The following is a 27,236-nucleotide window of genomic DNA, read 5'->3' as shown; positions in this document are numbered from 1 at the left end:
TTCTTGAAAATGATTTTGGTTATCATAAAAAAAACAAACATGGAAAATGGCCAGATATCACTACAAGTGTATCTTTAGTTGTACCAGGCATTAAAATGAGCAAGAAATTGAAGAAAAAGGGTGGTCTAATATTTTTTTCCATGACTGTGTGCTGCATTTGATTAAATTAAAGGGACAGTTCAACCCAAAAAGAACACATATTTCCTTTTTACTGTAGTGGTATTTATCAATCTAGATTGTTTTGGTGTGAGCTGCTGTTGGGAATATCAGCCATCGAAATGTCTGCCTTCTCTTGGATAGAATGTAATTATAAGAAAGAATAGTCTCTACATGAAACTGCTTACAACAAGAGACAATAGACATTGCTGTTCCACTGATTAACTACTTCAATTATATCAAAAGAAGGCACATTTCTCTGATCAAAACATTCAACACTTGATAACTCACAACAAAACAATCTAGATTGAGAAATACAGGTTAGAAAACCATATGTATTTTTTATGTTAGGGTGAACTTTCCCTTAAGGTATTTTTTCTGAGGCTACAAAGCCGTATCTTCTGCACTACAAATGCTGACAAGTCTTCTGGAATCATACCTCTTCAAACTAAAGCAAACCCCTAAAAATTCCTATATCACATATAGGTACAAAGGCTTCCCTATAGTACTGCTGTGTAATGTGAAGATGCTGGGGGGAAAAAAAGACAGAACCCAGGCAGTTTCAATAAAAACACTTTAATAGAGAAACAAATAAAAAAGAAAATAAACCTTTGAAACACAGTCTAAATCCTTTATTATAACCACCACCAATTGAAATGAAGAAGAGTAAAACAGATCTATTCATTATTTTGTACCCACGAGGGAGGAACCAATGGGACTAGGAGGCTGGGAGAACAGGTGTGCCATTGATTCACTGCAGCGAGGGAAGAACAGAGGAGAGCAAACAGATAACAGGAAGAGATGTGGCGTTTATAGAAGGCTGAACACAGTGCTCTCTACTGGCTGGGCAAAAGGTTGCTCCCTTTCCATGTGCCACACACACACAAGTTGGTTTTGCTTTGTTTTCTTTAAAAGGCAACACAGAATTTTCTAAAAAGAAAATAATTCATATGATAAATGGTGCAATATGGGGTGATGAAAACATCTCAAATCCAACTTCATTACAAGAGTTAAGACCCTTAGTTTCATAGCAAAGATCCTCATTTTAGAAACACAGGAAGGACAACAATGAAGCCTTAAAAACAAATAAGCAATGACGAACATCTGTAAATAAAATCCCTTTAAAATGTCTTTGGCTCAATCTCTTCTGCTTCAAAAATAAATAAAAGTGAAGAAGCGGTGAAATATTAGTATTGCACAACTTCAGAGATTAGCCAACGACTGCTTTGGGGAAAACATGATCCCCCCCCCCCAAAAAAAAACAGAAGCTTCGTAAATAGGACACACACCAGGGAGCAACCTCAGCTTTCGCCCTGCTAAGTAACTGCAGAAAAAAAAGAACTTACATGACCGTTACATATTGATTGACATGTTAGTAAAATATTATAATAGTTTTGTTGATAATGTCACAAGTTATTGTACACATCAAATAATATACCAAAAATTGACTTTGTAGGTTGAACAAAAGCTTTTTTTCTTCTTTTTTTTCTCTTTTTTTTCATCCACAAATCAATACAAACTGATAAAAACAGGGATAAAAACCAGCCAGGTCATCTCAACATGCATGAAAAGAATCATTCTTCACATTAAAAAAAAAAAAAAAAAAAAAATTTAAAAAATCCATATTGATTGTTGTATAGCGGTGAGAAAACAGAACAGGACAAATCCAGCAACATATACTTCAAAATATGTATTGTACAGTGAAATAAGTCGTCTTATCACAGCTGCAACAGAAATTCTCCTCTTTGTCAAATCAGCCAGACACCATCTTAAGAAAAGAAAAAAATCTAAAAAGTTACAAGATGTCCCAACTACCAACTGGGTTGTTGTTGTTGTCCATTTCTAGAATTATTATTTTTTGTGAATTTGCATAATTAAAAAGGGCATACCTCTTCTTTGAACAGCTTCTACAAAATTGAGGCGCTCCCAAAGTTCTTGTTTGTAAATACCTAGAAAATGCATATTTACAAGTATGTGTTGTTCTCCGCTAAGTCAAAAAATCTGGACCTTTGAAGTACAATGTCAAAACTTAAAAACATACAAATAAAACCATGAAGCTCTCCGCTGACTGTTAAAAACACATCTAAGTTATTAGCCGAGGGGTACTAGCTTTCTGAGAGTTACATTTGAAGAGATTTAACAGTGATTTACTGTCATGTGAAAGAGCAAGATGCTTATTACAATTTTATCAATTTGCAAATGGGGCAGTGGTGTTCAAACAATTAAAATGAATTACATACAACAGGACCAAGCAATGGATGACTGTTTCCAGGATTGCTTTTAGTCATAAAAGGAGAAACCTTGGCAGATATAGTATCAGCATCTTTTTATATTTTTCCTGCAGGGGACTTCAGATCACCGGGGGTTCAGTATGTATATTAGCAGTGAAAGTCATGTGCGTGTAAAAGCTGCGTGGCCTCTGTGTGTCAACAAATAACGAGCAACTCAATAACTAGAATTCATACATGAATGTTCCTGTGTTATGTCCGTAGCGTGTTTAAGGTTGAGAGAGAAGAAAGCAAAGTGAAGAACGCTCAGAGAGCTTTTTCAATTCAATTCAAATGAATGAGATCAATCTGCTGCTTTAATATTAATATATCAATCAGAATAGACTGAATGATCAGGAACAACATACAACATTAATGATTCATTCTTATTATGCACAAACAGACACATGAACAGTCAGACATCTTTGAACAGCTTATATAAAGTTACTTTTCTGGTTATATCTGAAGCTCAAAAGTGTTAGGGGAAATGGGAGGAACTTGGATTTGAATACCCTGAAAAACAGGGATAGGTAAATTATTTTGACATGGAATTTTGTTTTGGAGAAACTGTGAAAAATATTAGCCTATGGGTGAGTTATGATTGTTTATTAAAATGATCATATTAGTCAGATATTTTAAAGATTGTCTTACAGAGAAAATGGCAAATGCTCTTTGGGCAATCTGGCTTATAGCATGAAAAGGCAACTGGGGAACTCTGTGGCTGCAAAACCAACAGCATGTTCAAAGCATCAGCAAAGATCAGGGCCATTTCTAATCAAATTATACGCCACAAAGAGTTAGTGTGTTATTCAAAGGGGAACCACAATTTCAATTCTACATAAAAAAATCTTGACAACTAAAAGCAGGATCAGTAAAATTAAAAGTTGGCCACATGGCCTTAGTGAAGTACATTCCTGAAAAATATGGCAGTTTTATCACACTTGATACCATGCAGCCTAGATTTTTAACTTTAAAATGTTGAGGACAGTTGTCAGGGTATAAAACCAATAATATGTTAATCTGTTATGAATCAACCCTCAAGAATCTTACAATGGTATAGCATTAAAAACATTTAATCAAAAGTTAAATCAGTTTGTGACCTTAAAATCCAAATTCGTGACATCCCTATTTATTAATGTGTTAATGTGTGCAATTTTAGGGTATTTACTACATACTTCAGATTTAACCAAAAATGTTCAAAAACGCCTGGCTGGCAGTGCTGATCACACCCTCAGTTTCTACTTACTTATCATGACACACCACTCTGACCTCACCACTCTCTCTTCACTTTCACAAACCCTCAGAGTACTGCAACCTTTTCAAAAGAAAAAAAAAAAAAGGAAAAAAAACACATTTCATATCCCCAGCAGTAATTGAAATTCCATGGTGATGATTTATGTTGACACAAACAAAAGAAATATAATAAAATGACTGAGCATCGGCCACAAGCGAAGCAGTTTGGGATAAATTTTATCATAGAAAGCGATGTCTGGTGTTCTCTGATCCTTAAAACAAACAGAGGAATGACATGGTTGTTACTATTTTTTTTGACATTTTCACACTGTTTCCATTGTTGCTGAGACGTTGGTGAAAAGTAAAATGCGCAATCAATATTTGTGTTGTTATTTTTCAGTAAATAATCACATTTACTACTAAATCAGTGAAGTTAATTCCCAGCTATTCCCAGGATGTCTAAGAATTAAGGATCAGAAGCCAACAAACGGAAAATAATTCATAATGCAAATGCTAGCATGATACAGGAATTTAAGGACATGTCTGTGGCATACAATTCAGTCTTTTATTTTCTTTATATTTACAGATTAGAGGAAAATTTATCTACTTCTATACACTGTTCCATGTAGTTTCTGTGTCAGTTGACCACTTAGCTTTTGTCCGTTACCACAACTACAGTAGTATGAAAATCAAGACGTAACGTCCACTCAAAAACTGAAGAATACAAAATGATAAAAACTTCAACATACTTATTTAGTAACCAACAAAAGCGACTTCAATAAGGAAAAATATGCAGGTAGCTAAGTGGTCAACCAAACTTTTTTTTTTTTTGTCGTTTTATTTTTTTATAACTTTTTTTTTTTTAGCATTACGTACATATACAAGTGTAGATAATATAAGTATATATTCATATATACATAATGAGTATGTATATATACCAGTAATGCATTCATTATATATACTTATTTTCTTCACAGATATGTGAAACAGGAGAAAAGATGACCGTTACAAACAAAAAGTTAAAATGAAACAAAATGCAGAAAACAAACCTACTGATAGAAACAATTTGTAAATGCACTTTGCACTATATATTTTTTTGTGTTTTTAAAAACATTTTTGCCTTTTTTGTTTAGTTTTATATTTCATCGATTACTCATTATGTGGGAGGGGGTGACACTCATTTAAAGTAGGAATAGTACCCATTGCTACCATTTGAACTTCCTATACTCAGCTCTTGTAGGAGGGAGAGAGGGTCGCTGTTCTTTTTGACCTGTTCAGGGCGAACAGCTCGGGGTTTTGGTGGAGCACGGAGGGCACTGGCATAGGACATGGTTGGTGGTTTGCTCAAATTTGGAGCCCCCTGGTTGGCCTCTGTGGGAGGCTGTGGGGGCGGTGGTGGTGGCGGCTGCTGCTGCTGCGGCTGCTGCTGCTGCTGCGGTGGTGGTGGCGGCTGCTGCTGCTGTTGCTGCGGCTGCTGTTGCTGCTGCTTGTTATTGGGCATGAGAGGTGGAAACTGTCCAAGGTGCTGAAGGGAGTTGAGGGAGTGGGGGTGCGTCTGCTGTGCTGCTGTGGCCTCGGCCTTCACCTGCTCCTCCGTCTGACGAAGGGCCTTGGAAGCTGCCGGACCCAGAGAGAAGACACAGTCAGAACATAGGAGAGGTTATAATTAGACTTGGATGGAACATGTCAAATAGTTGTTAAAACTGACAAAAAACACAAACAATAGCGCCAAAAAAAAAGCATATTTGGTGATGCTTACCCAGAAGGTCCCGGTGCTGAGCGAGTGTGCCCGCTCCGTTACATGGAATGTTCTGAAACGGAACGGGACCCCCACCGTTACTGGGCCAGAGGTCATGTGAGGGGTAACCGTAGGAGGCATGTGGGTGCGGATGATGCTGTATGTGCGGATGAGGGTGGTCCTGGGGGTCTGAAGGACAAGGCTGGGACTGCTGGGACAGGGCATTGTGGGCGTTGGCTGGAGACGATTCATCTGGGTAGCTCGAGGAGATGCGCCGCTGATAGAGGGGCCGGCCTGGACCTCTGGGTTCATACTGCAAAGGGAGTAAAGATGGAAAAGGAACAAAATAAGGTGAGAACGGTGTGCTCAGGCAGACAGGATGGTGGGCGGTATCACCTTAAAAATAAAAGTAACTTGCAGCCTGAAGCAGCTGTGGTCTGTATGCAACAACCATAACTGCATCTTCTTTCACAGAACTTTTTCATTTTTCCCTCCATCACTGAAAGAATGAGAAAAACTCTCCTGTGTAGGTATTTGTAGAATAACTGTTTCCATTCTGCAACATTCCTGTGCAGAACTTTTTATTTGACTTTTGAATGTTGCAAAGAAAATGTGATCAGTCATTTTTCTATCAGCTGGTTTTGAGCAAATAAACTAGGCTACAGCATAGTTTTGTCAGAAGTTGGAGCTATGTGCTATGCATGGCTGTACTTCACCAGTACACACAGAAGAAGAAGAGGTTGCTAATCGGAAACAAGACAAATTCAAATTCATACATTATCCTGGAAGATGCAGACAGCAAAAACAGCTGTCATGTGAATCAACTGTTTGCTACGTCAGAACTGATATGGAGAAGGTATTTCCATATCCCAAAGTTTTATCAAATATTGCCATTTCCTAGGCCTGGGCCGATAATCAATAAATCAATTAATCGCACGATAAATTAAATGAACTCAATAATTTTGCCGGCCTCGATATATCGCCATGCGCATGCATGTTTGTTTTCCTCGTCTGTTGCCTCCAAGCAGGCTGGATGACAAGAGGGTTCACTCTGTGCTCGATCTCAGCACCTGGGCGCTTTTGTTCCATAGCAGAATGAGCGGAGTGAACCCTCCTGTCAGTCATCCAGTCTCTTTGTCTCTGTGGGGAAGGCTGGGCCGCTAGCATTGGCTACACACAGAGTGCAGCAGGTGAGCCTCGTGCGGAGCAACGCCAAGAAAAAAGATGATTGCAAAACCAAATGCCACAGCCCCGGTGTGGGAATATGTCGGTTTCAAACCAAATGAAAAAGGTGAGCCCATCAACACACGGACGAGCCTGTATGCCGAATTTGTTCAAAAGTGGTGGCAACAAAAAAAGCCACCACAACAAACTTGCATGCCCATCTAAAGCAGAACCACCCGACCCAGTTTTCCCAGCTGGGGAAAAAAACTGCACCTGGAGATGCAGAGCCTTCGTCCCGACAGTCAACACTGGTCGACAAAGTAAATATAAACACTGTGCGATCACAGAAAGTGGAGTTTGCTACATCGCAAAATAAATGCTGCCCTTTTAAAAAAAAAAAACGTTTGTTTTATTTATTTAGGATATTTAAACGTTCTTAAAATTACAATTACAATGGTAAAAAACACTGAGAAAGAAAAGTGTATTGTATTTGAAAGGGTGTGCATTATTATGATATATCATCATGTTGACAATAATATCGTTTATCGGCAATAATTTGTGGGACAATATATCGTCCAGCAAAATTTGTTATCGTCCCAGGCCTACCATTTCCTTTCAGCTTTTTGAGTGCTTACTTCAAAATGCACATGAAAATATGTCATTGGTAACACGGCTATTGTTTTGTAAAGATCAAAGCACCACAGCATCAATAGAACTACTGCCTTTAGTCTTGCTCATTTATTAGATCACCAAGACAGAGATGAGATTTAAATAAATAAACTTTATCTTATAGTAAGCATACAAAAGCACACATCTGTAATCCATCATGCTCTTGTATGCAGCACCTGTGCTACACATCTTAATAATCATTCTGCATCTCTATCAAATATGACAAATATTATCCACAGCATTAGCATATTATCTGTCAGCACTGATCATTTAGATTTTACCAGGAATTTTGGAATCTCTGCTTCTACCAGTGTGGAAGTGAATTAAACCACATGCCCTTTTTTCAATAGAGTGAAAAACAAGTTCTTGCCCTGATGCATTTTGAAGCAGATATTTGCATATGAACATACAGTGCTGTGACATAAAACAGTCATCATTCACACTAGGGCTGCAACGATTCGTCAACGTTGTCGTCAAAAATCAATAATAGAAATAGTCGACAATGAATTCCATTGTCGACTATTGTCGCCAGACGTGTTTTTCCAACAGAGTGAGGCATCTCACTTCATTACAATCTCTGCCGAGCGCGAGTGGTAACATACACAGAAGTGGTGGCGTCCAACACAGCTACACGTACCAAAACTTTTTTAAGTTTGGGAGCATTTTAGCCTGGATACGGCCAATAAAAAATGACTTGCAAGGTTTGCAAAGCAGACCTTGCGTATCACGGCAGCACCTCGACGATGCACGAGCATTTAAATAGAAAGCACGTCGGGCAGTTGAACCAAACAGAGTCTAACTCACCTCGGTAAGATTCAAGTAACATTCAGCCGATACGTTTTGTTTATAAGCGCATTTTTTCGCTTTAAAAGAGAGCTTTAACGTTATGTCTGACGAACGTATTTTAAATTAAATGCATGCAGTCTGAAACAGAGAGCCACCATGGAGCCTTTCTGCAGAAGAAGCAGATGTGCAGCAGCAACAGGCGCCTCACTGAGTCAGTACTGGTGCTGGTCTGTGATACGAGGTTCCAACAGGTGAGCCCAGTTCAACCCAGGCTACATCCAGAACCCAGAACCAGTTCCACCCACTTGATGGAGCAGAAATACAGTTTTATAAAACTTTCCTGTCCAGAAAAAATGGACAGAGGTTTATTTATTTTTTGTATGAATCAGCAGCTGAATTGTTGAATAAAAGATGCATTTTTCATTTAAGTACCCATCTTTCTTGTGTTTATTATCATTTGCCACATATTTAAAGCAACTTCATGCTAAATTTAAGAAAAAATGAATAATTATCCGATTAGTCGACTAATCGTTTCAATAGTCGGTGACTAGTCGACTATTAAAATAGTCGTTAGTTGCAGCCCTAATTCACACTAACTATTTCTGTCAATTCTGACTGTTGTGAGTATAACTGTTGAACTGCTGGCCATATCACGGCAGGCACAGAGCTTGCACTTTAGTCATTACTATATGAAACACAATATCCTGATTCAGGATGTAATGGGACCTACAGGCATACAGGTGGTAATATAAACTTAATTACTACAGCATTTTAGTAGTAGTTTTAACCTGCACTGAAGCCTGTGTTCCATTATCTCCTCTAATTTAGACATTTTATTTTAATATGGAGAGACTGTAGATAATGATGATCTCAGTGATAATCCAAATAAAGAAATAAACTGACCTCATCTACATTGTGATGGGCTGTGGCTGCTGATGTTCTGGGGGACAGAGGGTGGTAGGACTCCTGGTCTGGACCTTGACTTTGTTGGTGTTGTTGTTGTTGTTGATGTTGCTGCTGCTGCTGCTGCTGCTGCTGTTGTTGTTGTTGTTGTTGTTGTTGTTGCTGCTGTTGCTGTTGTTGTTGCTGCTGCTGCTGCTGCTGGTGCTGATGGTGAAGTTGCATCAGATGGACTTGCTCCTGCCTGCTAGGGTGAGCCATGATGGGAAGTCCGTAAGGAAGGCCATGGCCCTGGTTCCCCAACAGGTGGTTCTGTTGTGATGGGCTCACTGATGCAGCTCCGCCATGGGGCCACTGGGCCTCTTGCAGAAGGTATTTGACCTGGGAGGGAGGGGGGCTGGCAGAGTGTGCTGGTGGCTGATGTGGGTAGCTACCAGTATTATACATGGGGTTCCCAGGGTGCTGTTGCTGCTGCAGAGCTGGGTTGTTGAGAAGGTTGTCGTTAAGGAGATCTCGCCCCCCGTCATGGGAGTAGGGTACTGATGGGAAAGGGCCAGCATGATTGGAGGTGGCGGCTAAAGAGGATGAAGGGTCACCTGAGGCACGGGACTGGGACTGGCGGTACTGGAGGAGACGGGACTGGGGTGGGGGCTGCATCTCAGCTGCATCCCTCGGTTCAGGCTGTTCCTGTGGGGGCATCTCTCTCAAGAGGCCCGGGTACCTGGGAATTTACAACGTATTTCTTTACATCTAAACTCTGGATCATGTTTTTAAGTAGCAGTTAGTATTTTTTAATATTTAATAGTAAAACTGAAGTTACCAGGCCATTAAACATGACAAATACAAAAAAGTCTAACCTGGTGAAAGGCGGCCCAGTGGAGGCAGAACTAACAGCCTCATCCTCCATATTGGCACTAAGGCCCCAACTAGCTGCCCGGAGCAGCTGATGGGGGAAGCGAGCCATGCCGGGCTGAGCAAGGTGGGCGAGCTGTTGGGGCAGAGGGAAGGCGACGCTGCCCTGAAGAAAAGGACCTGCCGCCTCCCCCCACTGGCCCAGTCTGGCTGCCTGCTGCTGCTGCTGGCTCAGGGCCTCTAGAGCCAAGGGACCCTGGAGGTCTGAAAGGGGAACCACAAGTTTAGTTTTAGAGTCACTGGTGACGTCCTCATGACTTGGTGGTCTAAGGTACTGTACAGTGTAAACTTAGGATCTCTTTAAACCAATTCACAATGAGTTATTATGTAGCAAATATTTATATACAGGAAAGGTAATAAATATTTAAATATGACTGCATTCATCTTCTATATATGCTGGAAAAGCATGTCCTTCTGTGCCATCATAAGCAAATAATTATTATGTTAACTCAATTTAGCTTTCAGCTAACCAGCATTTATTTCAAATTAATATCATTACATTACAATTCTGAGATAATCAAAAACAATATGAAGAAAATGAAAAAAAGGCATGTTGATTTAATTTGCTTTGACATTTATTATCGCCTTTTAGGTTAATCAAATGCGGCAGCCAATCTACTAATCTTCTGCATAGATAAATTATTTCACTGAAGACTGAAGAAGTATTTGAGCAGTGTAATAAAGAATTCTTAGTATGAGTGGGTGTAGGAAGCTACTGATAAGCCTCCAAGAAAAATAAGGATCTTGCATATTCAGTTTGATTTTCAGGAAATTAATGCTTTTCAAACTAAATTTAAAAATATTTAACCTTTTTTTAAAAATGTTAAAACTACACTACACTATACACTACACTATATTACTTTGTGCAAGTCTAGTCTAAATAGCAAAGAGCAAGTCTAGGAGAAGCCGCTGTAACAACCAACATGAGATCTTCTGCATCTGCTGAAATTCAATTTATAAGCTAATTTAATTGAAGTTCATTTTAAGAAATTCTGCAATAATAAATCACCATTTCACATTCTGGCTTTTAGGATTTGGGAAAAAAATACGATGCTTCACTCACCCAAACTATCACCCAGGCTTCCATCCTGTCCATCCTCCCCAAAGCTGTTGACCCTGTTATGCTGTGACAGGCCTGGGTGGTGACCCCCTGGGTGACCCATTGGAGTTCTAATAGAACCACCCATCTCCTCCACCCCTCCAGGCTCGGGCCCATCCAAAGTGGGAGACTGGACAGCCCTGTGAGGGGGTATGGGGCCACTGAAGAAGGAAGCGTTGTGGCTTCCACCAGTGTAGGCAGGGCTGAGTTGCTGTTGCTGCTGACTTTGTGGGGCCATCCCTGGGTGCTGAGGCTGGCTCACCCGATAAGGAAGCCTGGAGACCGGATACTGTGGAGGGAAGGCTCTTCCACTGGCAGGATGTGGAGGAAAAGCTGGGTTGGGTGGTGCCAGGTGGTAGTTGAGGGGTCTTTGGGCAGCTGAGGGATCTTTTCGATGGAGCAGCGCATTGGGAAATCCAACCAGCCCATCTGTTTGTGAGTCCAGGCTTCGACTTTGGCCTGTGTCTAAATCTCCCTGGATCAAAAAATAACACATGCCCAAACACCATGAGCAAATACTTGTGGGTCTGCACAAAATTGACAAGTTGCTTATGGTTAAAAATAAATAAATAACACAACTTGCCTGTTTTTCCTTCATGTCTGCAGTTTTCCTCTCTGGTGTCTGTAGACGGCTCTGTTCTGCCTTTGGACATCCTTCTAATTTACCTAATAAGAAAATAAAAACAAAATTATTACCATATGCTTGTCTGTTTTATGAAATTGCTTTTTTTTCATTTGATGTCATCAAATTACAGCAATTTATTTTTCTATTTGCTTTATGTAGTAATGAAAATCAAGACACACCATTTCTGATGGGGTCTGCCTGTAGCTCCTTGTCAGGGCTGGGCTGGCCCATTCCCAGAGGGGAGGGGTGAGCCACCCCACTGTAAGGGATGGGCGAGCCTCGATTTTGGGCCTGCAACAGATTGAAGTTGTACGCCATGGCTGGGTGGCTCATGATGCGAGGGTCCACAGCAAAGCGATTCTGATAACCTGGCCAAGGCAACTAAGGAAATAAAAACATAATTGACCGATTATTAATCAAGACACCATGACAGACAATGGTTTATGGACAGCACATGCATAACAAATGAAACTATATTCCTATGTTTTGGTAATTTTATTGGACTCAATTTGTATTTCTTTTTTAAATGAAACAGGACATTTTACACTCAAGTGAGCTACATAAAATAACAAAGGACAATAGTCAGAGGTGCAATTTTCCATATTATTCTTTAATGATTTTTTTTGATTTGATGGATTTCTTTGTATTAGAAACTTTGTTGTATTTTGGCTCACATTAATAGACACACATGTAATAATTCATGCCTAACCAATTTGTAAAGAGGCAAGATACTTACCGGCAGGGGCATGGACATGACCATGTTTCCACCATACATGGCTGGGACGTAGAGGATACTGGCGCCTGTATGAGGATCTATCCTTTGAACAGGACTTGGTGACTTGCCCATTCCAGCTGGTGTGCCACCCAAGGGTGGTGTAAATGCCCGAATAGGGTTTCCCATTAGCACGGCTGGGTTGGGTTGGACTGCAGTGAGAGAAGATGGCATGGTAATATAAGTAAATACAAATGGTTCTGAACCTCAATGTGATGACACATTAATAGTAGGCGACACACAAGCCCGGGGCATATCTTACTATTCATAGCTTGGATATGGATTATTCTATCAGAGATAAGGGCAAGATATGAATATCTGATGGCCAACCTGTATTCATCTTGGTGTGTTGGGTAGGACGAAGTGATTTGCACAGATTTCATTTGATCTTTTTTTAGTTTAGGCTAATGTAGCTGGCTGATAATTTGCAGTGGCTGAAACAAGCGGATTGTCTTCCTGTAGTAAACATGGTATTATCAGCTCCTTGCTGTGCTGTTCAAGGCTGCATCACACTGATGGTTTCAATAGCCTCAGGCCTTCATGCATCCATCTGGGCTGCTGCATTAGCATGGCTCATATCAAGCTGTTGAGATGTGTGCTTGTTTGTGTGTAGGCAGATGGAGTAAAACGAAACAATGGAAACTTTTCCACTGCTGCTCTGCTGTCAGGCCTGACTATTATATAGAAAACATATGGTGATGAGGACAGAAATGCTATGTGGATGGAATTAATTTCTGTATATGTTCAATCAGGTTCAGCTATTTGAAATTACTTCTACAAGACTATGCCTTTTTAATGCACCATTTATCAATGATGGATTATACATTTTTATATTCTCAAATTTGGCTTGCATTCAATCTCTATCCTTTTCCTTCATCTATATCCAGGCAAGTGAACATTCTCAGCAACCCTCAATGAGCTATAAAATATTAACCTCTCATTAAATTGATTTTGAATTTGTAAGAGAAGTCTACTTCTCCATAGGGTCCAGAGTGCAGGATAACTTGCATATTAAAAAAACTGAAAGCAAGAGGAAGAAGTCTGTAATTCAGATATAAAAATAATCATGGGCAGTAGGATACACTCACCATATCCTTCAGGTGGAAGATGCTCTGCATGGTTTGCATGTTTCCCCTGTAAAACAAAAGAATCATTAGAAAATTGTAAAGACAAAGAGTTCATAGAGATCACATAGAGAAGGAAAAAAAATCTTATTATCTTAGATTATGGTGGCAAATGCAGTTCTGTAAACAGGGACTGGGCATACAGCATTTTAAATATGTTCATGACTGTCCCACATCTGTCACAACAGCTGTAGGAGCAACACCTCACCAGTGATGGCACGGGAATAAGGCTGGCTAGCAAAAAGCACCGATTAATTAATTCATATTAATGTGTGATGCAGACATCCTATGCTCTTACAGAACAGGCTACAGTAAAGCGTGGGGTTTGCAGAAAATCAGTTTTTCATCAAAACTTAGAATAAATCAATTATTTCAGTAGAGTCACAGGTGGCTATTTTTTCAGCATTTGTAATGACCGGTCTAAATATATGACAATTGCAAAATCTTCTACAACATGCAACATTTTCTGCCATTAAGGATTCCTGTTTATATGCTAAATTTATTTACGTTTGAGAAATTGTTGTGTAGCTGTTAAGTAGATTTAGCCAAGAATCTGACTGGTCAAATGTGCTTTTAAACCCATTGTTTATCCATTAGACAGGGTGCAATGCTAACTCTTCTAAAATCAGTGAATATTCCTTGTCAAAAATTGACTATCTTCTGCTGTGTAGTGTAAGCACCAAGTAACACAGTCTCAGATTAATCTCCAATAGTAACATTTAATCGTGGCCTCCTGGGTATTCATGTCCAAAGCTTAGCTACTCACAAGTCCATATTAACCTAAAGAAGAGAAGAAGAGACTTCGACACTGTGGACCACCAGATCCTCATCTCCACCCTTCACCACCTTGGAGTATCTGGCTCTGCCCTCTCTCTGCTCAAATCCTATCTCAAGGACCGCACCTTTCGTGTAACTTGGAGGGGTTCTGTATCAAAACCCTGTCCACTCACCACCGGGGTCCCCCAAGGCTCTGTCCTTGGTCTGCTCCTTTTCTCGGTATACACCAACTCCCTTGGCTCCCTCATCCACTCGCATAGCTATGCCGACGACACGTCTAAAACACAGGCAGCAGCATGTATCTCTGCATGTCTGGCCGACATCTCCCAGTGGATGTCCTCGCACCACCTCAAACTTAAACTGGGAAAGACTGAGCTACTTTACCTCTCAGGGAAGGGCTCTCCCACCAGTGACCTCCACATCACTGTCCAGAACACAGCGGTTGTCTCCACAGAAACCGCCAAAAACCTTGGCGTGACTCTTGACAACCAACTGTCCTCTCCAAACATCACCACCAGATCCTGCAGATTCTTGCTGCATAACATCAGGAGAATCCGCCTGTTTCTCACTCAGAAGGCAGCTCAGGTCCTTGTTCAGGCACTGGTCATCTCACGCCTGGACTATTGAAACTCCCTCATGGCAGGTCTGACTGCCAAAGCCATCCGACCTCTGCAACTCACCCAGAATGCAGCTGCTCGAATGGTCTTCAATCTTCCCAAATTTTCACACACAACACCCCTCCTCCGCTCCCTTCACTGGCTACCGGTGGCTGCGCGGATACGCTTCAACACTCTAGCTCTGGCGTATTCCGCTGCTAACGGTTCAGGTCCTACTTACATCCAGGACCTTGTCAAACCCTACACCCCTGCCCATCCTCTCCGCTCTGCATCAGCCAAACAGCTGGCAACCCCCACCATGCGTCGGTCAACTTGCCTCAAAACCACTTCCAGACTTTTCTCTGCCCTGGCACCCAATGGTTGAAAGAGCTCCCCACCAACATCAGGACCTCAGACAGCCTGTACATCTTACAAGACCTACCTCTTCCAACAATACCTCGGTTAAGTCATGGTCACCTAACATATATTTTTTTTTTTCAAAAAATGCTCTTCTTTTCTCTTCTTTAACATATAGCACTCCTGTAGCGATTATAGTTGGCTCTTAAAGTTATGTACTTACTTGATTCTAAGTCTAGTACCCTCAGGTTGAATGCACTTATTGTAAGTTGCTTTGGACAAAAGTGTCAGCTAAATGACATGTAATGTCATGTAAAAGTAATGCTGACTAATAACTGCAGATGATTCTCACAGTGACTACTTCACTTGTAAACCGCATATGTATATATTAACAATAATAAACACATGGAAGAGACATCGAAGCCTGATACAGCTCAAAGCATGCCTTTATTCCAGAGAACTCCGCTGTCTAAAATCTATCAAAAATAAAATGGATCCATACAACTGGAATGGGAGACATATTCATTCATAACACGCATGGTCAATGTAGTTAGTGCTTGATCAATTTTGAGACTGCATTTTTGTTTTTAATGCTTCAACAAGCCAACATGTCTGCAAAGAAAGATCTATTCTTTCTACAACTGGATGTCAACAACCAAACTCCCTCACTAATCTCTCTCTTTCTCCAGAGGGATTCACAGTACAGCTCCATCCAATATATGTGTACACAGAAAGTCTGAACCGAATCCTGATCAATGTTGACACAGACCCACACAATTACTCATGTGTGGGTGCGTGAACATTCAAAACCCTATACATAAATGCACAAAAACAGATACACACAAGACATCTCCCCATACCTGAGTTTAGGTGGATATGTCATGTAATATTAATCATTACAAGCAAGCATACACAACAATCTACTTTAAGCTTTTCAGTGGATGGTTTTGTAGCACGCAGTTGTCTCCCAGCTGATTGTGGTGCTAACAAATAGTCCTCGACAGTGAATATGCTTCCTTGGAAAATAATAAAAAATCCTCCATTCCATATCATCCACTCTGTTGCTATGCTGATAATATTCATTTATAAAAAGGTAAGGTACACAAGTTATATAACTAAACCAAAACAGTGAACTTGATAATTTGACATTACAATACAATGCAGTACAATACCACCACATAGTAGTATACTATTTACTGAAAAATGATGACAGCACCTAAAAATAAGCTGAACAGGACTAACTTGTTGCGGCAATTCTGTAATGTCTGGTATTGTGCAAACCCCTTACAAATCCAGACAGAATATGCTTGAAGGCAAAGGCTATTTATCTGAGAAAAATGAGACAAAGTCTGCAAATTAAACATTTGGAGAAACGGCTGAGAAAGCGGTTATTCCAGAAATATATTATTATTATTCCAAATACCTGCCTATTTCTTAAAGACAGTTGGAATGTTGAAGCTACTTTGTGAGAAGGAGCCCAGGTACCAACTATAAGATAAGCCAAATCCATCAGGGCCTCCTGTACTGCTCACACACAGCATAGCCAATGTTTTTTGGTCATTAAAAGATGGTTATACATGTGAGGCAGCATGTCCAGCTTGAGCTGAGGAGCAGCCAAACTACAATGTCACAAACAATATAAAATGTATTTGTTCTATATGTAAAAAGTTTTTATTTAATATGACACCTGCCATAGCATCCAAATACAAAAGTGGTGCAAGGGATGTTATATCAGCCGCTGTAGATTGCAATTATATTGTAAAAAAAAAAAAACTAAAGATGTAATTGTGTAGCATTTAGTACTTAATGTGAGAAGAATCTGTTTCTTAAAACTGGCTGAGGTCTGAGATAATGTCTCAGAGGCAGCTCTGCCTGGCTGCTATTTTCGGATGCAACATTAACTGAGCAATGTAAGACACACCAGACTGAAAATGGTGCCCATAGTCTTGCGCTGTGGTTATTTGATCTAGTCATAGATGCCTTGCTGCAGCATTTCCTCTAAAATGTATGAGATGAATAGTCGCAAAGATAAAACAGGATGTTGCTCAATGTTTGTCTCATCTGATCAATTTTCTCAAACAGCCGGGGGTCTGCTGAGAATTCACTGCTTACTGGATCTTAAAAACACTAGTTGCTGCATACCGGCTGTCATGCTGGGGTCTTAGTTGCTTGTGATGTTACATTATTTACCCATATTCATCTTTCCAGTTAAGTAAAAAAAAAAAAAAAAAAAAGAAAATGAAAAATGGTTAAATTTGGTCCTTTGAGTACCAAAGTGCAGCAGTAACAGGTGGGCCTCAATGGCACACTCAATCTCTCAGTGAAGTGGTGACATGCTCTGTGCTGGGGAATAAATTGCAAGCGATTTCAGGTTGGTCGGAAGAAAAATATAGATACAACAAAGATGGAAATGAAAGAGAGGACCACTCAAGAATATGCAGTGGATATCACCCGAAGAAGCCTTTTTGATTTACAAATAAAGATGCACTAAGAAACAAAAGTAATACAATTGTTTAAAAAAGTGTACTTATAAGTCCTATTTCGTCAATTAAAGTCACGCTAATTGTGCTAAAGCTGAAACTACAAAGAGCTTTTTAATATGGGACATATTTTACCACAAGTGTCACAGTCTCGCATACTTGCACCAAAACACCATCTGTGTCTGAAAAACTAAAGCATATTTCTGATCAGATGGGTGGCCAACCATGAATATGGTGCATGCTTTCTGATTAAATTAATTTGTTTTACAAGTAATTGCAACTACACAATGTATCCAGACTTCTCTGTCCCTGGGCAATGCTTTGATTGTTTATTACACTGAATCACAATGATCAGCTGTCTCTACAATAGATTTATTGACCATTTCTTTGGTGCTCATAGTTGTGCTGTTGAACAGTACAATAACTTTGTAATACTCAGCAAAACCATATTCAATCCTACAATACAGGTAGGAAACAAATGTGAGACAAGTTTAAAAGTAAAACTAATAATTCCATTATTAAATGACACAAACGAATGGTCTGCACTTTAAACTTCAACATGCTCTATATACTGAAGGAAATAATAGATTACATACTTCATAATGATAGCACCGTGTCTGTGTGCGCTGCATGGTTGTGAGAAACATAGTACGACTGTGGTGGGAAAGATGGCGTGTGTGTGTGTGTGTGTGTGTGTGTGTGTGTGTGTGTGTCTCTCTCTCTCTCTCTCTCTAAAGCAGGCTGATGCCGCGGAGCTACGGCTCATTAGGCCCAGCGGGTGATGGCAGCAGGTTGGCAGCTGCGGTGATTTCGTTAACCTTTACCTCGTGGCAGGCAGGGAGGACAGACAGACACACTAAGACATTTCAACACGAGCTAAACAATCAAACAACGCATCGTTCCCCCAAACCTGCGATGCTAATTTTATGTTGTTTTTCTGGGGGCAAAATGAACAGCCATAAAGTAATTTCCTGTGATGACAAAATAGCCATTTTAATAGATGTGTGCTTTGTGCCAGCATGTGCAAAGCTTTGATCTTTTTTTTTCCTTTCGAAAAGCAAGAAGCACTCAATTTATTCAGGATAATTTGTTTACTATTTCTACAAACCAATAAGTGGTTACCTAACACATCACATTAACATAGAAAACCCTACAACATTTGATTTTTTCACAACATCCTCAGCTCCCAACTGTTTTGCTTTCCAAATGTTTTGTCTTCCTACTCTGTTTTTTTATTTCTTACATTTCTCTTCTTATTCCCTCCCGACATGAGCAAAAACTGTTATTTTCAGTGTTAACAATTGACTGCATAAAATAAGTGGATTGGTTTGTGGACCCTTTTTTAAGATTTGGTAGCATGCTATATTGTGATATATATCCTTATTTATATGATATGAATTGACTTAAATTTGGGATAGAATAGTTTGGCCATAACCCACAGCCCTAGAAACTAGAGATTGAAACCATACAATAATTCTCAAGTGAGAAGTTGGGGCATTTTGTCACATACTTCTTTACAATCAAACTTCTTTTTCATATTTTCCAGAAGAAAAAAAATGGAAGCATATTTTGTAATATCATTGCTAACCAAAGTCTATTTATATCTATCTTTTATCTTATTGGCTTATTTGTCTATACTTTCCATAGTCTGGTGTCAGGATTTGTAATCAAATTGAAAATGCCCCCCAAAAAAGGAGGTGGCTGGAAACATTTATTCCTTCCACTGTGCCCTCCCTCATCTTCCAAACACCTCACCTTGGGGGGTGACTGTTGCTGCTGTTGCTGCTGCTGCTGTGGACCTTGCTTGCTGGAGGCGGGCTGTGCATGCTGAGGATGTGGATGATGGTGAGGATGAAGGGCCTGCGAAGAAGGGTGGTGCCCTTGCATTGGCCTGAGGGCACGTGGGATGAACTCTGGGGCCAAAGGGTTGAGGACGTAGGTCTTCTTGAGCTCCAGGGCCTCCAGCTGAGACTTTATCTGCTCAAAGGTGATGCCGTGTAGACTCGTGTTTTCATGGCATATGGAGATAAAGTGCTCCCAGAATTTTCTGGAAAGGGGCAAGAAGAGGAAAGGGCAGATGGAGATAAGTTTCATATAATTTTTCCTTTATCTCATTGTTTGGACTGGGAGTTTCATCGATCATCTTGTTGTTGGTTTTTCACGCTGGCAGTGGAACAAATTACTCCTTTGGGGCCAAATATTTTAAAAAATCAAGTCTGTTAAAAACAAAGGAGGAGGCTAAACTAGAGTAGCAGGAACCCAATATTGAAAAGAACAAAGAGCACAATAATCTCTTAGTACACTGTCTACAAATGAGCTGTCAGCTTTGAAAAATCATATGAACTATCAAATCATTCTTACACAAAACTAGATTTGTGAAAATTTAAACAATGGACTCATGTTAAAAGGAAAAATAGTAAATGCAGCATAACACATAACCAGTTCAGCCTGCAAAACTGATCCAGAACACAGTAACAGATGACATGATTAAGCCTTTTACCTTGAGTCACAACCATATTCACCCAAGCTAATCCCTGCATCCTATAGCGGACATATTATGCTAATTTTCAGGTTCATTCAGAATGTTTACCTGCTTTCACGTAAAAAAACCCCAAACACATTACTTTTCTCAGGGTCTAAAAGTGGATGAGTGATAGAGATTCAAATTGAGATATGGGGTGGCAGCCAATTCCATATGAAACTCTGACTTCCCAAAGCTCAACAAATGCAAGAAAGTGTCCAAAGTAAACAAACTGCTCAAAACTTCAATTGTATCGGGCTTTTAAAAAACACTTGATAAAAGGATATCTAGTATTTTGCAAAACAAGTACACATTACAAAGGTTGTTGGTGAAATTTGGTAGTAGTAGTAATAGTCATTCACTACAACTATCACTTTACATAAAGATCTGCTATGTTACAGAATTGAAGGCTTTAGTCAAGAGTGTCCTTATTTACCTGCAGCGCCCAACGGAGCACAGTGCTATGGGGTCTCCCACAACTGCAACCAGGGACTGGGCTCTGGTGATGGCTGTGTTGAGTAGCTTGTAGTTGGAGAGGAATCCATAGTCAAGATCCTCTGTTGAGTCCTCAACTAGCTGCTCTTTACGTTTGATGGCCGTCTGTTTGTGTTTGCAGGTGTGCCGCGTACGCACTGTGCTGAGGAACAGCACCCGGAACTGTTTACCTGCAAACATGTTATTTTTATTAGGAAGTTTAGGTGTCTAAGAAGTGCTTTGTTGTTTTTTTAAAGATAATTGTGTTGTACTGTCTCAAGTATTGCTACAAATAAGAGACAAATCAACTCTAAAGAAACAAAAAAAAATAGGTCAAGTAACAATTTAATCTTCTCCAGAGGCTGTTGAGATAACATAAAGAAGCATTGTCCACAATTTGTTAAATTCAGATTTATAAGCAGTTTCTGTGTGTTTGCGTGTGTGTGCGTCTGTGTGTTTGTGTGTGTCCACATGGTTTATGTGTAATTAATGAGGCAGTTAACGACCTGCGGAAAGCAGCTGGATACAATACAAGTGGGAACTGCATGACACTGAAGCAGACGAGAGATTGGGGGAAGAAACCTTAACTCATATTCTCCTGATACTGGGACTGGATGATAAGAAGGGCAATATGAACACTGATAACTGCGGTGGAAAATAGCAGAGGTAGAAGCGCTCATTTTAAGCATCAGTTTGACTGAATAAAGACACTTTTATCATCTCAAACTGAAGTGAGATAAGCGTTGCAGAGAAATATTAACGAGGAACTTGGGGATTAAAATTTGGGCAATTTGTTTGTCTGTGACTACTGTGTTTTTGATTGCTTGACCATAGCTTCTTTCTTCCAGTTTTCAGCTTCCCATTTAATAAAAGTGACATACCAACAAATGAACAGATAAAAGCCCAAAATACAGAAACCTCAAATATTTGTATGTTTTGTCAATTATGAATGCAGGACACTAACAAAGCAACCCTTTGTATGTATAGAATCACTTTTTTCATGGAAGAAACATTTTTGAGTTATCCCTACTTCTAGCCATTATTGTGCTGTGTCCATAAAAGGTGTGGGACTTGTATTCTGTGGTGAAAAACAAGGCCACGGTGAACAAAATATGAGGAAGAGAAATAAAAAATAATGCCCTCAAGATGCTTGGGGTTCAGAGGATTTAATCTAAAATTATTTATAAACTGGTAAAATAGTGCAGCTATAGTTTCAGTGTTTTAGCCAGTAACTACACACATGTAGATACAAGTCTTTATGACTACTACAAAGCAGTGAGTATGATGCTTAATACATTGCACTCACCTTGGACATTGAGCACTCTTTCCACGCTGACCTCATGCATCCTCTTCTTTCGGAGCTCGGCACGAATGCGGAACACCTGGTCAGCATATGGTGAAACCACCCCAATGCTGCCATCATCCAGCTTGCCCCAGGACACTGGCCACTTCTTGCGCAGCTCCTCCACCCGCTCCACAATCTCAAACACCTACAGGAGATAAGATGTGACAATTAGGCTCAATTCAATGCTCTCCTCACATTCTGATACCTACACACAAAAGAACTGTGGGATATCAGAAACTGAGGATCTTTTCCAACCCAGGAAAAAAGAAAACAGTGGAGAACAAGATAATTGAAGAACAAAGGAGGCGTTATAGTATGCGCTCCATGTGCTACATGACATTGAGGCATCTAATCAATACATACAATAGGAAGCCATTGCTTAATGAACTCTATATCATCATGCATTGCTAAATAAAAAATATAAGTTTTGGTTTACTACAATTTTGATTTGATATTCCAATTCAATGTATCATGTTTTAACCAACTTATCAAAATTTGCTTGGATATTAGTTATTAAAGCAAGACTTGGCATTTTTAATCCCCGTTGTTCTTTTGTCATATGAGCAAGTTTTCAATTCCTGTTCAGAGCTTTGGCATACTGCTGGAGGCTTTGAACTGTCATGGAAATATTGTCTTCTACTTGAAGCTAAGCCCATCAAAGACACTTGCACAAGACTAACAAACTGACACTCTTGCACTACTACTCAATGCATTCTGATTTTGCAAGATTATGATAATGTTGTTAATGGCTTGACATGTGTGCTGTTTCAAAGAGACAGGAGGTAATTCATGTGGCATTGCTGACAGTTTGGGAACAAAATCAAGAAGCACCCGTGGTTTAATTGGCTGGAACATGTCAGCACAGGGTCAGAGGTCAGACTTGGCCAATGACCACAAACAACTGAGTCTACAGAGGAACCAATCAAAGGCTAGGACTGTCAGTGAATCATGCATCATGGCTGTCAAATGTAGCTCATAATTAAGTTCATGGGTTTCATCTTTAATTATGATTAAAAGACAGTGGGTGTGATGAAGTGAGATAAACAGCACTGATCAGTTCTGGATAATCATTCTGCTTCTGACTTCAGTCAACCAAACCCAACTGAATATTATAATTATTATTATTATTATTAATAATAATAATAATAAAATCCCTGAATTATTTATATCAAAATGAGGTTTAGAGCCTAATAACCATGCTTTGTTTTAAATTGTTAAGAAAATTATCAATTTCACACTTTCATTAATCAAACTGACAGGGCGAAGCCAAAAATATTCATTCTATGCTCAGCTACCTGTGAGTTCAGTAGTATTCACTTATTCAGAGCACATAACACCCAAGAGCTAATTTCTTTTTGGAGCACAAAGTTTCTACATGACGATTGAACAATCATCATTTGTGATCAATCAATCATCATGTCACTTTGTCAGAGAGATGCAGCTACGGTGCATTAACCACATGAACTACAAGTACAGAGGCAGGAGCAATGGAGTCTGACAGCAATGCAGCTTGAATATGACATGGTGGATGAAACTGAAACAAATTTGCAATTGCGAACTTATAGTCACATGGACCCACATCTTCATACATTCACACAAGCACACTCTCACAAACACTTGACCTCAATGGCAAATTTTAGGCTCACTGATAGAAATTTGTGGTTGCTATTAGGTGGGCACAATTTGTCGACCAATGAACTGTGTGCGTCTGTAACTTTTTAAAACATTTGGTCATGTAAATGAAAATGAGTGAAACCTTGTAACAATCAATTATGAATTTTCAATTAATCGAACAAAACACAACACAAATCACAACACAAAATTATTTTATAGATCTCATAATTACCCTGATAATATCAGCCAAAAACTTGAGTTTTATGACTAATTGACTGGTTCATAATGTATATGCAAACAACATCAGGCATGACACAACAAAACTGAACAACAAAGCCTAATTTAACTTCCATACCTCTGCGTTGTTGTAGTAGGCAGTGCTATTCTTCTCCTGGACATCTTCGCCTCTGGCTGTGAAGAAGGTCAGCGGGTAGAAGTCCTTATGGGAAGGTTGCTTCCCGCTTGCCATCAACTTTCCATCATAAAATAACTCTGACGTGTAGCTGAAGGGTGATGAGAAGAGCAAGGGTTGAGGGAAAGAAGAAGGAAAGCAAAAATAGTGGATTATGAGAATGGAGCATGTTTATGGCAAGATATCTCACAAGTCACAATCTTTAAGAACTCCATAATGTTCTCTTCAGCAGCACCATGGTGATATGTGATAGTTGCAAGTGTGTTTTTATCTGACATTTTCTTCTCTCTTTGAAGTCCCATCATGTGTAATTATCATTGTAACCACTTACAAGGCTAGCAGAGCCCGGAAAAACAGTACCCACTTCACATACAAGTGAGCTAAAGATTGAGTCTGTTGGAAAACTGTCACTAAATGTGTGCTACTTGTTAAAAAGCTAGGGCTTTCATCAGTGGGCTATAGAGTCAAGAACCACTGTGTAAACTCATTAGACCAAAGATGGGGACTTATCAGATGTTTACTTGAATGTAAATATTTAAGGTTAATACTTAAAGCCAAAGAAAACTGATCAAGTCGTTTGTGCAATTCTCTGTCATCACTTTATACACATTTTACTGTATTTCATCCGGGATATTTGAGACTTTAGGAAAGTTTGGTATCCTTGCCAAAATTTTTTTATACATTCTGTGGGTCTGAACTGCAATTGTTCACAAAGCAGTATTGCGTTTGTAATGACAGACCTGCCAAAAGATCTATAGGTTTAAGACAATGTACTGTGACCAGTGAAAACACAAACATATTTAATATCAGAAAAATTAGAGTTGCATTGTGAATGTTACCAGCAAGCATAAAAACTTTACATTCAAAAAGGATCTGCTCAAAATACTGTGCACCCTGCAGAATTGTACATACTGTTCATCCCATAAGTATCAAGATGGAGAACATTTTGTCTGCTGTGTAAACCTTCCCTTGTGCCTGCTAAGAATTCAGAGTGGAGTTCCAAGTTTATATTTAATGTCCTCACCAGTACATGAAGCCATGTCCCCAAACCCACACGCCTTTGGTGATGTTATATCACAGAGCTATTGTCAGCACAAACATATGATTTAATGACCCCACTCTCCCATCTGGACAGCCCAGGTCTGCCAGTTCTTCACCTCTGTTTCCCCCTTTCCTCCTGACCCATGCCTCCCACCCCCTCGTCTCTTGAGTATTTCAGCCTCTCCTCCCACAGTTTTGACACAAGGCAGTGTTGAGGGCTCACACCTACTTGATGATAGCTTCATGAGAGCGGTAGTTCTCGCACAGGAGGATGCGACAAGGGTATTCAGGGGGGTAGTGCTCATACAGTCGGTCCAGCAGTGACACATGCAGGTTACGCTCCCGCGCAAACTCGCTGTACACAAATGGACTGAGCTGCATATGGAGGGAGAGACAGAAAACAAAGTTAGTTTCAAGAAATGACAAAGGTAGTTTATCATTCCTTCACATCATTACTTTTCCTTTCTATTCAAATATGAATTTGAATTTGGTATACTGAATTGTTTCAAGCAAAATCGTGTCAAAACATGTATCAATGGTTTAGGCAAACCACAAATAAAGTTTTCATTTAACACCAAACATGCATCAGGTAATTGTACAGATTGCTTTGTTGATCTGATTGAAGCTATGCTAGACACTTGAAATCACATTTCACAATCCATGCCATATAAAGTAGCTTGGAAAGCAGGTCTTCAAGACTGTCATGTGTTAGCAATATCATATATGCTATCAAAATCTCATGTATGCTTCCAGGTATGTGAGCTGATTTGACAAGAAGGAACACAGAATATGTGCATTGTTCAACTTGTGTGTGGGCTATTTTGCTTAATCTTTAAAGCCATGGCACCAAACCAACATCAAAGACGTAGTGGTGCAGAGGCCAATTGCATCGCCTCATATTGCCTATGTCTGGGCTATAAAAGTTGCACTTGAGTGCACAACAAAGACTGCAGCTAATGACCCACTAGCTTGATCGCACTGTGAGAGGAACTAACTATCCATACCAGCAGGCAGTGGTAATCCGTATTCATCATTGAAGAAAGGGTAAACGGAAGATCTACGACTGTGTATATACAAACTGCTGATACACATATCAAACACATGTGATATACAAAGCTGCTCTTGCCTATAATTTTCTAAAAAAAAATAAACACTCTCTCTCACCACAAAAAGGAGTTTTAATTTCCCAGGTTAGTTGCAGAGTTGGGTTTACCCTGGGCTCCATAGGTCCTGGAACCATTCTTTAAAAAAGGTCTAATCGATAGGATAATCTAAATGTTATTAATCTTTTCATTTCTTTAACTACTTTATTTACTCTACTACTGGACAGAACTATTCCTGTTCTGTGAAACTTAAGAGTGAGTTATTTCTCCTACTGTGACATGAAGCTCTTCCATCTGGTGTGTATGTCGTTTAACAAACAGACCTTCAGTTGCAGTGATTATAGTGGAATTTAACCGGTGTTTTCACAGCAGTTTTAGAACATGCCAAATTCAATTTTGTTTAGAGTATATGTGCAGAGCCAGTCTTAGTTACAGATCTGCTCCAATATGGCACTCCTTGCAAGCCAAGGCTGAATAGCATTTGATTGTTTGATACCAAACCACAGATGGTATCTGATTCCTTATTTCTTGCAAGCAATAAATCAAATGAGTGAATAAATCAAGCAAAACTCAGTAATTTCCCCAATACCTGAAACAGTCTAAGCAACTTCAATGTAGTGAGCAAGATATGTGATCTTCATTTCAATGTACTTCAAATGAGGTTACACATTTGCAAAATTGAACACACCCACACAGGCTCATATTTCTTCTCCCTACTCACCACTGCCATGTACGAGGCTGCAATTTATCTTTAGTTTGAATCTCAATTTAAGCCTGACAGTGAGAGATGGTCAGCTAGCTTTAATGAGAGCCCACACTGTCAATAGGAAAGCAATTATCAATAGATGCTCTTCCACTGCTGAATAATGGAAGTAAGCTGTTATGGTGAGAGCAGACTGGAGAAAGTTTCCTTCTGTGGAGTTACTAAGTTAGGATATAGAAGGAAAGAGAAAAGCATGAAACAAAGTGATTGTGAATGAGACAGAAGTAAACACAGGTGGACATTGTCTTAAAAACCTATTTTCTTTGCTCCAGGAAATAGCAGAGAAAGAGAGGGATCAAGTAATTAAA

The 27,236-nt window shown here is 39.7% G+C and overlaps 1 protein-coding gene across 1 annotated transcript in view; it reads right to left on the bottom strand.

Annotated features, from left to right (window-relative positions):
- Positions 1–773: 773 nt before the first annotated feature.
- helz (helicase with zinc finger) overlaps positions 774–27,236 on the bottom strand; it is a 59,865-nt gene continuing 33,402 nt past the window's right edge. The window contains exons 20-33 of the mRNA XM_059337246.1: positions 25,292–25,437; positions 23,965–24,112; positions 21,957–22,140; positions 20,613–20,841; positions 19,411–19,702; positions 13,410–13,455; positions 12,286–12,473; positions 11,729–11,930; positions 11,509–11,590; positions 10,889–11,406; positions 9,771–10,029; positions 8,917–9,634; positions 5,416–5,707; positions 774–5,273 (exon numbers count right to left, since the gene is read on the bottom strand). Coding sequence (XP_059193229.1) covers positions 4,834–5,273; positions 5,416–5,707; positions 8,917–9,634; positions 9,771–10,029; positions 10,889–11,406; positions 11,509–11,590; positions 11,729–11,930; positions 12,286–12,473; positions 13,410–13,455; positions 19,411–19,702; positions 20,613–20,841; positions 21,957–22,140; positions 23,965–24,112; positions 25,292–25,437 — 3,744 coding nt within the window. The 3' untranslated portion in view covers positions 774–4,833. The remainder of the gene's footprint in view (positions 5,274–5,415; positions 5,708–8,916; positions 9,635–9,770; positions 10,030–10,888; positions 11,407–11,508; positions 11,591–11,728; positions 11,931–12,285; positions 12,474–13,409; positions 13,456–19,410; positions 19,703–20,612; positions 20,842–21,956; positions 22,141–23,964; positions 24,113–25,291; positions 25,438–27,236) is intronic.

Source organism: Centropristis striata, chromosome 1 (genome assembly GCF_030273125.1).
Source record: "Centropristis striata isolate RG_2023a ecotype Rhode Island chromosome 1, C.striata_1.0, whole genome shotgun sequence".
Taxonomy (NCBI): domain Eukaryota; kingdom Metazoa; phylum Chordata; class Actinopteri; order Perciformes; family Serranidae; genus Centropristis; species Centropristis striata.
The sequence above is the reverse complement of the archived record's forward strand: the minus strand, read 5'-3'. Positions and strand labels throughout refer to the sequence as shown.